Here is a 15223-nt window from a genome sequence, read left to right as displayed (position 1 = left end):
GGGAAACAGCTGGGGGCATTGGAGAAGTTGGCTGAGTCCTGGAAATGTGGGGCCTTTGAGTGCTGAGTTAAGTAATGTGGCTTCTATCTGCTGCAGGCATTGTGAGCTTCCCCCAAGATTCTCACACAGGGAACAACTCTACAGAGTTCCCAGTTTGGACTCTAGAGGTCAAGGCTATTTCTCCCTTGTATAAATTGAGTAGACCTTTTCTTCCTTGACTAGACTATATTCTCCTTTGAAGAAAGGACCACATCTTTATTATTGTGTCCTATAGCTTTGTTCTTCAAAATGTGGTCCAGGGCCCAGAAGATCAGTATCACCTGGGTGCTTGCTAGAAATACAGAATATCAGGTCCTTGGATTTGAGCAAACTCTCCCCATGATTTGTACACATGTTAAATTTTGAGAAATGCTATTCTCAAAAACTGCTTTGTGCATGGTCAAAGCCCACTAAATTTTTATAGAATCAGATATCATTGCAAAAAACCTGTTTTTTTTTTTTTTAAATCTGTTTTCATGGCAATTGGAGTTTATTTGACTAGTTATTCCCTAAAATACCCTAATGGATTAGACACCTAAAGTAAGTTGCAGGAGGTACATATATATTGTGTTCTCCAACCCACAAATCTTAAGGAGGTCTGTCCACCAAGGGATGCTTTACTAGGATGAAAGAAGTCAACTGAGGGTGAAAAGCTCAAGCTAAATCTTGTGTTCTAGACAAGCATAAAGGAAGCAAAGTTTGAAGAGAAAGTGCCCTTAGAGAGAGGGTGACCTCATGCTTCTTATGGCCTTTGTCCCTAGAATGAATACTTGCACATGAGTGGCCTGCGGAGATTTGTAGAAGAGAAGATACAGCTGCTAGAGAAGGCCATTGACCAGTGCTTTGCCCATATAGAACAGCCTCTGCAAGAAGGAGTCCGGAATGCCAGGACTTCCTACCGACGGATCCTTGGGGCATGTCTGGTGGTAAGTGACCCTTTCCAGGGAGAAGCTGTGATATTCAGTGACATCTGCCTTATCTCCAAGCTCTTTTTGCATTCTTCCACAGCTTCTGAAGGAAATAGAAAGCTAAAAGATAGCAAGAGAGAGTGAAAATTGTATACAGGAAAGCACACAGAGGGAACTGTCTAACTGTGCATTTCAAGGACCCAGGAGAGAGCACATGGTTCAGTGGAAACAGTTGGAATTTAGGAGCTGAGGATCTTGTTTTGAGTGCCAGCTCTACCCATCATGCACTCTGTAGCCCTGGATGAGGCCTTAAACCCACTTAAGCTTGTGGGGTCTTTCCTCTGAAAATGAGATGCTGAATACTTGCCCTACCTATCTTACAGGGTTGATATAAATGTTAATTAGATTACGTAGTAAGGAAACATTTGTAACGTTCGCTAAGCAAGCAAATTGTTGCTTTATCTTTTAATTACTTATATGAGGTATCTAAAGGATAAAAATGTAAGTGCCAGACCCTATTTATCTAAGCCTAACGGGTGAAAAAAGAGGCTTCTCACAGTAGTTTGCTAAGAATGCTATCACATAAAATACCATTGATTGAGTGGCTTAAAGGGCAGATATTTATTCCCACAGTTGTGAAAGTTAGAAGCCCAAGATGAAGGCAGTTCAAAGTTGGTTTCTCCTGGGTCCTCTTTGGGGTTGCAAATGGCCACCTTCTAGCCATGTCCTCCCATGATCTTTTCCCTGGTGGCCCCCTCTCTTCTTATAAGGATACTTGTCCAATAGACTTAAGATCTACTCTTATGTCTCATTTAACCCTAATTACCTTCCCAAAGGCCCTATTCTCCAAATGCAGTCACATCTGGGCTCAGGGATTCAACATGTCAATTCAGAGGGATACAGTTCACTCTATGACACCTGTTAAGAGTAAGGAGTGATGAACAACACTTCTCGTGTGACAAAGAGGATGCAGAAGTCTCAGAGCTTGGAATAGTGCATGTTGTTACCATTGTTTTAATATGAGTTGGAAAGTTAGAATGCTAATAGTGAGAAGGTAGTGTAACAAAGCTCCACATTTCTGTGGGCTAAAAGAGTAAAGAAGTGGGAATGATTCTGGGGTCACTGGAGGGGGCCCTTAGAATTGTGACACAGGAGAATGAGAGGTGGAGTACCTTCCCTGTGGCTGGTGAGTGGCTGAGTGTCCATGAATGTAGTATGTATGCATGCATTCACTCATGCATTCTGCAAATGTGGATGAAATACTTACCTTGGTGCCACAGACTGTGCATTACCCGATTCAGTCCTCATGACAATCCTGGATGGTAAACACTCTTATTATTTTAATTTTACAGCCTTACAGAGGCTGAACAACTTTCTGTGGCTGCATATGGGATCCACATCTACCGCAGATCTGTCTGACTTCAGAGCCAGGATGCTCAAACCCTACACTAGCCTGTTGTACTTCCCTAATTGCACTCTGCAAACTATTGTAATTGCCGACCAGCTACCTAGTTTAAAATGTCTAAATCTTCATAAAAGTAGTGAAGTTTTGTCCACAAATAGCCAGCATCACCTTGCCAGCTCCATAGTGAGCCTTCTTGAGTGCAGATCCTCCAGCCCCATTCAAGTAACTACCCCTAGCCAGCACTTGACAGAGCCTCACAGAGGAGCCCTGAGCCAGCACAGGCCAGCTGTCGGGAAAGGTCAGCCCATGCATGCAGTCTTTTGACCCCTGCCCCCTTGCCCCTACTTGGCCATATAAGAATGCGCTTTGGGCCTGGAGCACTTTTTTACTGAGAGATAAAAGAGCCTTCAGCTTGTGCTGGGCTTATCACCTTGTGTGGGAATATTATCCTCTGTTTTATGCATCCAAGGCCCTTAGGCAAGCTCCCAGTTTTCTGTATTTCAGATCCTATGTGGGAGGGCTTGGGTCCTTCCACTGCACACAATGTGGAATGTGAGCAGGTACGCTGCCTGCATTGGCTACAGAGTGGGTCTGCTGGCCACAGGGGACCCATGCATTGCAAAGGTCTGGATCCTGCCTATACTTTTTCTCCTCTTGTTGTAAGTAAATGCTGTACCACCTGGGCCTAGTATTCATATTGTCTGTTCTTGGGGACCTTGAGTCATGCACTCATCTCTTCTCTGGGTGACATTTACCTGCCTTTTAACCTTGACCACACAGCGTGGCCATCTAGTGAACAGTGAAACAGCAGCTAAGCCATATCTGAATTCCTGACCCAGAAAACTAGTGAGTGATGCTAAATAAATGTTTGTTGTTTTAAGCCATTAGGTTTGGGGTAATTTGTTTCATAGCAATAGGTAACCAAGTCATGATGTAAAAGATTCCAGATCACCAAAAGTCAGTAAGTGCATGCTGAGAAGGTGGAGACACAAAGTGGAGACCATTCCTTTGAGACCGTTTGTTCATGAAGAGAAGGAACAGTTCAGCCATCTCGAGGCCTTCACTAGGATGTTGTCTCATGAACTGTCTCATTTCATCAGTTCTGCAATGGCGCTTTTCTCTGTGACTGCAAACATGTCTGGGGTGTCTTTGATAGGCCACTTTCCTTTGTGATCAGAAATGTGGGCAAACATTTATATGCCGACATCATATCATTGTGTAACATAGCAACATAACCTAAAATGTGCAATAATACAAGAGTGGTAAAATTAATTAGGTTACATCCACATATTATATTTTATGGATCTTGAAATCATTTTTAAGATACTTACAATGAATTGAGGAAATGCTGATGTTATAAAATTAAATTAAAATGACAGAATATTAAAAAAATATATATATATGGTATGTGCCAACTATATCATGGAACACAGCCATGCACTTGAAACAGAGTTCCCTAAAGCATATATTGTTGATCACAATGACCACTACTGAAATTTTGGTTGGTGCAAATAAATTTTTATTCCCTTTACTAAGGATCACCATCTGGCTGAGATTTATCAACGTTTCACGTGGCTCTCGCTTCATCATATTTTTTTGCTTCTGACTTGTGAATTTATTTCTCTGGTAAAAATATATCATGAAGATGTATAAATAACATTACATTTCGTTAGATGTTTAACAAAAAGTATAAGAAAACCTTGGGGTATGCTTGGAAAATCTGAAACATACACCCTCAGTAGGGTCATAGCACATTTTCATTTAAAAATTACTCCTTTAACAAATATTTTTCACAGACTACTTACACTGTTGCCAGATGATGAGAACATCAAGATGGATAAGACACCGTGCCTGCTCACAACAAGCTGCTCTTCCGGTATAGAAGCCTGATGAATAAACAGACAAATATAAACTATATGAGGAGAATTGTGATCAAAGCAGCACAGGGCACTCTGGAAGCCAGGGCAGGGGAGTCGCCAACTTGAGGCATGACTACTGCGCCCTCTGTCCAGCTTAAGCATATGTTAAAAGATCATGTTGTCCCTACTCTTCCCTGTGACTCTTGGTCATACATAGCCTTTGGCCAAAGGCAGTATAATTCTGACCTTGTGACATTCTAGTTAATGTGTACTAACTCTCCTAATGTATTGTTTAATTACCTAGAGGAGTAGAGGAAACCAGGGCTTCCACCAGACTCTGAAAGCTGTTTGCCTGAAAAATGGCATCTATGCCTCCAGGACTCTCGCAAGAATAGATCTGAATGAAGCCATCACTCAGCCCATCTATGACCAGATTGATCCCGTTTTTGGAGGCATTTTTAGGTAAAGGACCCTTTCTCTTGCTCCTTTGTGAACAAACATCTGAAGAGCATTGGGCCAGAGTCTCACCGTTAGAAGAATTTGTACTTTAGATCTGGATGTGTAAAGGGTAGCTTGCAACTTAAGAAGGAAAGTTTAGTCTCTGGCAAAACACAAAAGCCGTCTTGGTTTGGTTTACCTATTTTCTCATGGTGACCTGGAGTGCAGCTGGAGATGTTGCTTTCAGACTAATATTATGATTCCCAGTATTTTTAAAATATCTCATACATGCGGCAAGGGATACATTTTCTTGTGGATCAGAGCCCAGGACAGGTTATTTTGGTTGGAGAGTGTGGAGTTAAGCAAACACATGGCCTTTATAAATTTTCCCGAAAGTAGAAAGGCAAAGTGGCTGACCGATGTGTTTGTTTTTGATATACCACGTGCTCACTCACTTACTAGCTGTGTGAGCTTCAAGGTGTCTCCTCCTTCCATCTTTGACCTTTAGTCCTCTTCTCTGTCAACAAAGCTAACTCTCCTAATCCCCCAGTGCCAGAGCCTATACCTCCCCCCACCACCTCCATCTCCCTCCTTTGCCTCTGGAGTTTTGCCAGCTGCTGCTGTTTGAACCATTCTACTTTTGCTGGATTCTTACTCTTCCCCTTTCCTTCCTCCATCTTCCTTTAAACTCCCTTGGAATCATGCCATTCCGTCCACCCTACCCCTGTTTACAAGTCTATAGGAAAAACTCCAAATTCCTTAGAATGGCATTCAAAGGGTGCCTGAGTGGCTTAGTTGGTTAAGCATCCGGACTCCTAGGATCAGGTTGTGATCTCAAGTGAGCCCCACCTTGGGCTCTGTGCTCAGCGGGCAGTCTGCTTGGGATTCTCTCTCTCCCTCTCCTGCTGCCCCTTCCCCCTCTAAAATAAATAAATAAAATCTTAAAAAAAAAAAAAAAAGAATGGCATTCAAGACAGTCCACCTGCCTCCAATTGGCCTTTCCACTCTCTCCTCATCCTCTTGCTCCATGCCAACCCCCTGCTTCCGCCAGCCTGGAGGGTAGCAAAAGGCAACTGAGATGTGCCAGGACCTATGCTATGCACTGTGCATGCAGGAATTTATCAGATCCTCTCAATAACCCTCTGAAGTAGCTTCTGTCTATTTATAAGTGGACAAGCTGAGATTGAGAGGACTTCATGCAGCTTTTCCAGTATCCCTTAGCTCATGCCTATGCCCTCTCCTCTATAGCCCGCTGCTTCTTACTGTTGGGATGTTCTGAAATTTCATTCACTATGTTGTCCCCATGGGGGATAACTCCTACTTTTCACTCCCCCAAATCTTACTCATCTTTTAAGATGTAGTTCAAGTCCCACCCTTCCAGGGAAACTTCCTGGCAGTGGGAAGACTGACTTTTTTTTTTTTTTTTAAAGATTTTATTTATTTATTCATGAGAGAGACCCAGAGAGGCAGAGACATAGGCAGAGGGAGAAGCAGACTCCCTACAGGGAGCCCGATGTGGGACTCTATCCCAGGACTCTGGGATCACAACCTGAGTCAAAGGCAGAAGTTCAACCTCTGAGCCACCCGGATACCTGGGAAGACTGACTTTTGAGGTTGAACAGATCAATGTCCAAAGCCTAGCTTTTCCATTTACTAGCTGTGTGGCTGTGCACACATCAGCAACCCTCTGAACCTCAGTCTTCTAGTCTGTAAAATGGGAATCACTGCACTGGTTTCCTAGGTTTTGGTGTCCAGGTCCTGGCACAGCACAGTGCCCAGCACACAGTAGGAATTCAATAACTGTTCTCATCCCCTGGGCTTAAAAGCGAATAAAAGGGGACCAGCTAGTTTCCTCTTTGTTTTAGCCTCACAGTAGCCACTGTTGTCTCTTAACATTTTATTTTGTTTCTTTCATAGGGCTGGAAAGCCCACTGGTTCCACTTTGCTGCCTCATATAGAAGTTTTTAAGCACACTCTACAGGAGAAAATGATGGAAATGGGAGTAAGAAATGGATGGAAATATGATAGCTACAAAAAGAGTTTCCTGATCCAGGAGGTGAGATCTTTGTAAAGGGAAGAGGGTATGAGGTGGGGCAGTGGCTTTCTTCCCAGCAAGATTTTGGAGGTGTTATGTGTCTCTCCTCCCCTTGTTCCTCTGGAGTGTTGCGGTCTGGGCATGTCTCATAGCAGATGCTGTAGACACAAAGTACAGTGGGATGGGGCAGGTGAGAGTAGTCCTGAGACAAGTGTGGGGATATGGGACACTGGGCCAGCTCTGTGACACCGCGAGGCAACTGGCAGTGAGTCCTGAGGTTGGAAAGGAAATTAAGTTTCCAGGAAGAATCTTCAAAGAACCCTTAGATGTACAAACATTTGAACCCACTTGTAACACATCCACTAACCTTCTATCATTTTTGCCAATATTATGAAGTATTATCCAAAGCAGTGAAGCTTGAAGAAGTGTCATTTTTTGCAGATCATTTTAAAATTTTGAATCGTCAAGATTCTTGTCTGTGATCCATTTTCCTCTAGACTGTCCTACTCTGCTCAGGCTGAACAAAATGTCATAAACTAGGTAGGTTATAAACAGCAGAAATTTATTCCTCATAGGAGCCTGGAGGTACAAGGTCAATTGGTACAGGCTGATTTGGTGTCTGGTGAGGGTCCACTTCCCTGTTCATGGATGACTGTCTTTCCACTGTCACATCACATTGTGGAAGGGGCAAGGCAATTTGCTAGATCTCTTCTGTAAGGGGAATAGTCCCAATCATGGGGGCTCCCTCCTTATGACCCAGTCATATCCCAAAGATCACATCTCCTAATGCCATCACCTGGGGGATTAGGATCTTAACATACTAATTTGGGCGGGGCAGCAGGGCGGGGGAGGGGGCACAGATATTAAGCTCATAGCACAAGCCCAGCCTGAATTACATGGCAGCACTAGAGAACTGTCCTGTGCCCCCCACCCCACCCTCTCCCAAAGAGAGCCAATTCCAGCACCTTGCACATGCCTGAGTTCAACTCGGCATGTTTTCAAGTCGTTTGTAGGTGCCAAGTGCTGTGGGAAGCACTTTGGGGTATAAAGATGCTTAAGACAAAATTCCTGCCTATGAGAAGCTCACAGCCTAGTTGAAGAAAGGACACGTGGACAGCCAAGCATAATATAAGGCACAGGGAATTGGTGATCACACAGGGGCACACCTGACCTGCTTCTAGCAAAGGAATTGTCACAAATGACCTTTTGTTAACACGGATTTGCAGATAAGTGCCATTCTGGGAGGCCTGGAGGATTATATCTTCAGAAAAAAAAGGAAGATCTATGAGTCTCTCACCACCTCTGTTCAGAACGACCTCAAGCCCTGTTACGAAGGTGGGGACTCTGGAGGGCAACCTATCCACTTCCTCTGGGGTCTTTCCGTCAACTACTTCAGCATCCTTTTCTTCAGCTTTCCCCTCGTAGTATTTGGCCCTGCATCCTGAGTCCCTCTCATCCTCTTACTCCGCAAATTGAAAACCAAGTAATTGCAAGGGTGTGGGGAGAGGTGACCCGTGAATCATTTTTTTTTTTTTTACCTGTGTGTTTCTGGTGCTTTCTACCCACCCTTTCTTTATCTATTCACCTCGCTTCTCCTCTCCTTGCTGCATCTCAGCTAATTAAACTATAAAATCCCTTACCCAATTCTCATTCTTATTCCCTTTAAGTATCTGTAAACTCACTTTCCAACTCCTTTTCATCTTGGTAGTCCCATGATTTTTCTGATGGGGGGCATTGGAATTTTGTAAACTTCTGCTTAATTCATTCATTAGATTTTCTGAATGATCGTTATCCAAATATTGAGTGTTGATTTTTTTCTATCATGCTATTATTAAACAATTCCTACTGCATGGAAAATGATGCTACATATATAAATATGTGTGTGTTTGTATGTATCTACGTGTCTGTGTATATGTACATAAAATATTTTTTGTTTGCCTGCCTTGCTTTCTGATGCTAAAGATTTCTCAGCAAGTCCTTGCTGCAGTGTGACTGTGGCTATCATTTTTGCCAGAGGCAGCTCAGATTACTGGCAAGAAAGCATGTGAGAGAATGAAAGATGTCATCAGAAGAGGGGTGGACCGGCAAGTGGCTGAGGGCATGTTTGAAAGGGCTCAGGAAAGGATGCAACACCAATTTCAGCAACTGAAGGTATTCTACATCCATTGTCTGAATTCCATTTGGGCCTCCTGAGGTGAAAGAAGCCCATACAAAAAGATGAAAGAAGTAGTAGTCATTTGCAGAGTGGGCCCAGCCAATGCCCACGATGCCAGGAAAGGAGGCCAGCTGGCACTGGGCATTCTCCCTTCACTGCCACCACATGCTGGTATAGTTTCTGTGGGGCTGTGGCTTCAGAAATGCAGCCACTCCTGCTCTCTCTCACCTGTCTTTACCAAGTCACCAGTAGAACAACTGTAATAGCCAGATGGGGGTCCTAAGCTCTTGACATACATTAGCTCATTTAATCCCCAGCAAGCCTGTGAGGTAGGGACTTTTGTTCTCATTTTACAGATAAGAAAACTGAGGGAGAGAGAGAGAGAGGTGTGGCAACAGGCCACATAGCTACTAAGCTGCAAGGCTAGGATTTGGGACTTGATAACCAGGGTCTCTGACAATAGTATAATCTCTAGACAGATTTTTTTTTAATGAGAATGTCTAATCTATGTAAAATGTCAATCAATAAATCAATGCCAACAAACTATTATAGATCAAGGAGTTATGACACCTAGCATAGATTTAAGTTTAATTCTGTTTATCTCATAAAACAGTTCCTAACAGTTTCCTTGAACCTAAAGCATCCATCAAATACACTTGGGCCACCTTGTCTCAGTTCTGGGCCTCTTTGTGTGCCACCACCCTCCCAAGTAATAAAAATTCTTTGTTTTAGTCCAAGCCACTATTAGCCCCTCCCTGGCCATGTGCATTTCCAAATTCTTCTACCTCAGTCCTGACTTAGCAGACCATTGCCTAAGCATCTAAGGAACCTGGCTAGTTGTTCTTTCCATTCACCCCTGAATCAGCCTTCTTCCTGAAATGCTTCCAACCTGCTTCCACTCAACCTTGTGCCTTCCCCTCCCCCCACCCCACCGCAGTTTTGAAAAATACCTTTCCTCACAATATGAAGCATATAATTTCTCTTGGAATAGGTTAAGAGCCATCTCGTTTGCCAATAGCAGTTTACTCTCTGTCATTTAACATATTATAAAAAAAAATAACATATTATCAAAGTCTACAAATACTTGCAGAAAACTGGCCAACCCCTACAGCATCCAGTCCCCATTGGATATATAGAAATTAGCCCTTAAAGAGCCCCCTAAAAACAATTCCACTAAAAAAACGTGATTTATATATTGACCATGTACAAATGCATCTTAAATGACAGAAATGGAGGAAGTTGGAATTAGGCAGGGCCACAGAGCATCCCCATTTGGTGACCTTATGGACAAGGAGGCTAAAGCCCAGAGGGCCTGTGTTACTAGCTCAAGGCTCACAGCTAGATGTGGGACTAGAGCTTAGGGTTCTTGGCCTGATGTGTTGAAGAAAAAAGCCAGAGTCAAGAGATCCAGGCTTAAAACGAGGCTGTGTCAGGCTAGAGGAGAGTCAAGTATTTTTCAAAGGTAGTCAAGAGATGGTTAGAAGAGGGAAAAGCTTTTTCATTGGTCACAGAGCTGAGATAACAAAGAAGACATTTCTCAGGAAGTTGGGGCAAAGAATCAAGAGTGTCAAGTATGGTGTGCTGCACAAAGCAGGTATTTAATAAACATATCCAATGACTAAATGAACAATAGGATGATGGGTTAGTGACCGGCAATTTTCCTCTTTTTCCATCTCTGCGATTGCTGTTCTCTACCCCTGACTCCCACCTCTATTAGATCTCCTTAGTTCCTGACTCAGTTGGTCAGCACCAGAGGTCCAATCCCACATGAGTTTTGATAGGAAGAAAAGGAGATGCTGAGACAAGTGGGACACCCCCCCGCCAAAAAAAAGTGATGCCCTGTTGACTCCTGAGCCATTCAGTATACCCTAAAGGTGGCCCATCCTTGAAATAAACTTTTATATTGGCAACTCAGTGTGTACACACTCTGGTTGGGGGATTAGGTGGGGTCCCTTTCAAAAGCTAAGCTTTCCCTTGGGCTGTGCCATCCTAACAGAATGACCATGCTTTGTTGTATAGAATGGAATCTCGGAGAAGGTGAAGGGCAGTATCACCACCATGCTGACCCTTGCTTCATCCCAGGGAGATGGTCTCTACAAGGAGCTTGCAGGTAAATACATTTGTAGAAGCAGTGACCTTGCAGACACCCCTTGCTGTGGTTGCTCTTTGCTGGATTTAAAGCAATGAAGTTAGGAAGAATTTTCCAAAGTATGGAATGGAGAGAATTATGACTGCCCTGCCCTTTGTATTTTGGAGCATCTGCCAGAGACCATGCATTATACTTCAGGATATGTGTGCAGCATCTCATAGACTTCTCCCTCATCTCACAGGAGATGTTATTGTTTCATTTGCACATAAAGAAACAGAGACTTAGATTAGATCATGCATTCCAGGACTTTTCATAACTGGAAAGTGGCAAATTCAAATTGCTAACTCTGCTCTGTGGTCTCCATTACCCATTCTTTGAAGTAGATACCTTTTCATGAAAAGCCTCATTTTCTGGTGGTGGCAGAGAAAGGTTTCTCTTCATCTACCAGGAGCTTGGGGATGCATTACCAGCTGCCCATGCCTTGTTGCATGCAACCATCTCTCTTCCATGCCTCCTGGGGTAAACTGCAGCATGCTAACTGGCACAAAAAGCAATCGGGATATTTCTAGGAAAATTAAAATGCACATATCCTTTGGCCCAGAAATCCTACTTCTGGGAATTTATCCCATGGTATCCTCATACATGAGCAGAATGGCACATGGACAATGTTATTCAGGGAAGTATGATGTCAAACATTGGAACAACTCAAATATCCATCAGTAGAGCACTGGTTAAGTCAACTTTGGTACACAACTAGTGGAGGACTTTCTAAATTCAGGAGTAAGACAAATAGACTCAAGGTTCTAATTCCTTTCTTGGTCATGAGTCCCATTGCTGGTCAATCTCAGGGTGGGTGAGTCTGGATAATGACATGGAGCATGTAGAGCCAAGGTAGATTGGAGAGCCAGGAGCAATGCTAGAACCAACCCCAAGGTCAGTCTGAAGTGTACCTTCAAAGGGGACTACATTAGTCAGAGTTCTCTAAAGACACAGAACCAGTAGGATATAAATATGTGTGGATAGATAGATAGATAGATGGAGAGACAGATTTATTTTAAGGGATTGGCTCATATGAATGTGAAGATTTGGGGAGTCCAAAATCTGGTAGGGGATGCCAATAGGCTGGCAACGTGAAAAAGAGTTGAGTTCCAGTCCAAAGCAATTGGCTGTAGAAGAAGGAAGAGTTAATGTTGCTGACGAAGTCTAAAGGTGGTCTGCTGGAGAATTCCCTCTTGCTTGGAGGAAACCAGCCTTTTGATCTGGCCAGGTCTTCAATTAATTAGATGAGGCCCACCCACATTGTAGAGGACAGTCTGCTTTACTCAAGGTCTGCTGATTTAAATGTGAATCTCATCCAAAAATATGCTCACAGAAACATCCAGAGTTATGTTTGGCCAAATATCTGGGCACCATAGCCCAGACAAGTTGACACATAAAATTCACCATCATAAGGATGTAATTTGATTGCAGTTCATGAGGTGAACACCCGAGAGGCCAAAACAGAGAAAATTCACTTAGAAAGAGAACTGTTGGGAACACAGGGATCAGGGAAAGGGGAGAGAAACCTGGAGAGGATTTAGGGGAGGTTTATTATGTGGCGGGCTTTGTATCTCCTTCCACTGAGCTCTTGTGAAGACTTAGTAAGGACTCAGTGAATTCCTGGATCTTTTTATGAGTAGGTTTGTGTTTCTTTTGAGGATGACCCCTATGCTGAGATAAACCTTAAGGTAAGAGCAAAAATGACAGTTTGATCAGGTTTTTTCTATAAAATAAATTGATCAGACTATCTGACCTCAAAGTTCCGTTCCAGATATCACATTCTGGGACAAGTGACACAGATCATATGGGATCCTTAGGAGATTTGTTTTCTGGGGACATTTCTGAAAAGGACACTAACTCCTGATGCATGCTTTTCTGCTCTGCTATAGATGTTAAAAGTGAGTACAAGGAGATGGAGAAGCTACACAGAAGCCTGAGAGAGGTTGCTGAGAATGCAGTTTTGCGAAGAGGCATGCAAGATTTCCTTTTGAAAATGTCCCCAAGCAAAGCTGTTCCCCACAAAGAATGAATTTATTTCTTAGGGCTTAGCACCAAGTAGATGAAAAACAAGACTGAAAAACAAACCAGAATCATTTCTGTTTTTAAAAATCTAATAAAGAATATCTTCCAACTACTTGGACTTTTTATATGATATAAAACTCAAAATATTGTTACTTCTGGAATCAGCTGACTGCTGAGCATCATCATTTCATTTTTATTTGACAGCCAAATAGAATCATCTTGAGTCCCTAATGGAGTTTTAAAGTTTTAGGACAAGAAACTCATGTTTCAGCAAAGAAAAATATCTGAACATTGAAACACTTAAATATTACAAAAAAAAAAAAAAGCCCCTTGCAAAATAAAGCTTTAGGGGCCCAATTCTATTTCCCATTTTGATACTAATGAGACTTTTGGGTAAGGAGGAAACATTGTGCCATGGAAAAAACATGGGTTGGAGAGCCAGACAGACAAGAGACCTGGCTTTACCACTTCCCAGGAGTGTTCTTTAAGATCATTACTTCTCAAACACTTTGATCTCAGGATCCTACACTCTGAAAATTTATTAAGAACTCTCTAGAGTTTATGTGTGTTGATAGTTATTGTATTCAAATTAAAACTGAAAATATTGGAAATAATTATTTACTACTTCTTTTAAAATAAACTTGTTACATGTTAATAGAAAAACATTTTTGTGAAAAAATTCCAAAAAATTTAGTAAGAAGAGTGACATTATTTACACTTTCACGGATCTCTTTATTCTCTGGCTTCATAAAAGACAGCTGGATTCTCTTACTGTCTCTGCATCTGTCACAACCTGTTTTAGTTGATGTATATGAAGAAAACACAGATTCACACAGATACAGAGTTGAAATGTGGAAAAGTACTTACTAGCCTTTTCAGATAGTTTCTGGATAATCTTATTTGATACAATAATCTTAATGAAAGACAGTTTCTTAAAAGTTAGTTGCAGTGTAGAATCTGAAACTATATGGGTGAACCTTTTCATATTCTGTTACATTAAAATACATTTCTATCTCACAGTTTGAATGTGTCTTTTACCAATGATTTTGTGGCATTGGTCATATTGAAAATATTTGTTCACTGAATTAAGTAGATGTTCCAAATGTTGACACATTTAATTATTATAAAATACTAAAAAATCATATTTGTTAATATCTTTACCAACTTAATCAGGAAAGCTTTGACATATTCTTCAAGAAGCTGTCAAGTTCTTGGTAGAGGATACAAGTTTTAGGAAATTCTAATTTCTTCTCAAAGTTTATCTTATGATTGGCAACAAATATGGTCAATTGCTTTCTTTGAAGTGGTAGGGTCATTTTGTTTATTCTTGAGAAAATGTCCACCACTTAACCAAGTATAATTAACCATAGTTTGTCAACTATTATTTCAAGTATAAATAATGTTCTATGGGAAAAAAATCAAGTTCAGCTCAACTCAATCATACAAGTGTTTTTCCTTGAGGTAGTAGAAGTACCTTAAGTGTACTTCCCTTTTTTGTCACATGAAACAAAAAAAATGGTGTCTACTTAAGGATCAATAATTAATGGAATTAATAACTTACATTGTTTCATTAGGAACATTCTCAAGTGAAATTTGCTTTTTTTTTTAACTTGCTTTTTTTTATAAACTAAAAATACACAGTGACAAAAACAATAGTTACTAATATAGTTTGATGCCACTGCCTTGCTTCATGCCAAAGTGCAAGTTCTTTGCCCACCTTTATTTTTAAATCTTTAGTGCAAGCGTCAACATGCACTACGATTAAAAAAATAAATAAATAAACAACCTCTTAATGTTATCATAAAAATGGGCTGACCTAGGATACCCCCCCAGAGGTGTTTCAAGGGCCACACTTTGAGAACTACTGGGCAAATTATTTAAGCTGTTTGAGCTTCAGGTTATTTATCTATAAAATGGCAATATAGTAATGCCTACCTTGACACTACTAGAATTGTCAGGAAGTTTGAAATCATGCTTACAGAGTACTGATACATGGTACTTAATGGCCTTGGTAAATAGTTATTTTGGGGGCAGAATAGAGGTGATATGGTTTAATGGTTGTTTGTTGGGAGACTTGTGTTTCAATCCCACCTTTGCCCAGTACTAATATGACCTTTGACAGTTCCTGAACATCTCTAAGATTTCATTTCTTCATATAACAAATGAAGGAAGTGAACTGGAGGATTAAAACAATCTTTTGCTGCTTTGAAATTCTAGGATTTTAAGTTCTTCCA

The 15223-nt window shown here is 41.5% G+C and overlaps 1 protein-coding gene across 5 annotated transcripts in view; it reads left to right on the top strand.

The window, feature by feature from the left end:
* NUGGC (nuclear GTPase, germinal center associated) overlaps positions 1-13970 on the top strand; it is a 57900-nt gene extending 43930 nt beyond the window's left edge. For 3 of the 5 annotated variants that reach the window (XM_041768052.1, XM_041768054.1, XM_041768051.1), the window contains 7 exons: positions 801-965; positions 4516-4673; positions 6567-6705; positions 7911-8019; positions 8699-8835; positions 10859-10949; positions 12857-13969. In XM_041768052.1, the coding sequence (XP_041623986.1) occupies positions 801-965; positions 4516-4673; positions 6567-6705; positions 7911-8019; positions 8699-8835; positions 10859-10949; positions 12857-12996 (939 nt within the window). In that variant the 3' untranslated portion in view covers positions 12997-13969. Of the gene's footprint in view, positions 1-800; positions 966-4515; positions 4674-6566; positions 6706-7910; positions 8020-8698; positions 8836-10858; positions 10950-12856 lie in introns of all 5 variants that reach the window. The other 2 variants (XM_041768053.1, XM_041768056.1) reach the window with 2 other exon arrangements.
* The last annotated feature ends 1253 nt before the right edge of the window (positions 13971-15223 follow it).

The sequence above is a fragment of the Vulpes lagopus genome, chromosome 8, assembly GCF_018345385.1.
Source record: "Vulpes lagopus strain Blue_001 chromosome 8, ASM1834538v1, whole genome shotgun sequence".
Lineage (NCBI taxonomy): Eukaryota > Metazoa > Chordata > Mammalia > Carnivora > Canidae > Vulpes > Vulpes lagopus.
The sequence above is the reverse complement of the archived record's forward strand: the minus strand, read 5'-3'. Positions and strand labels throughout refer to the sequence as shown.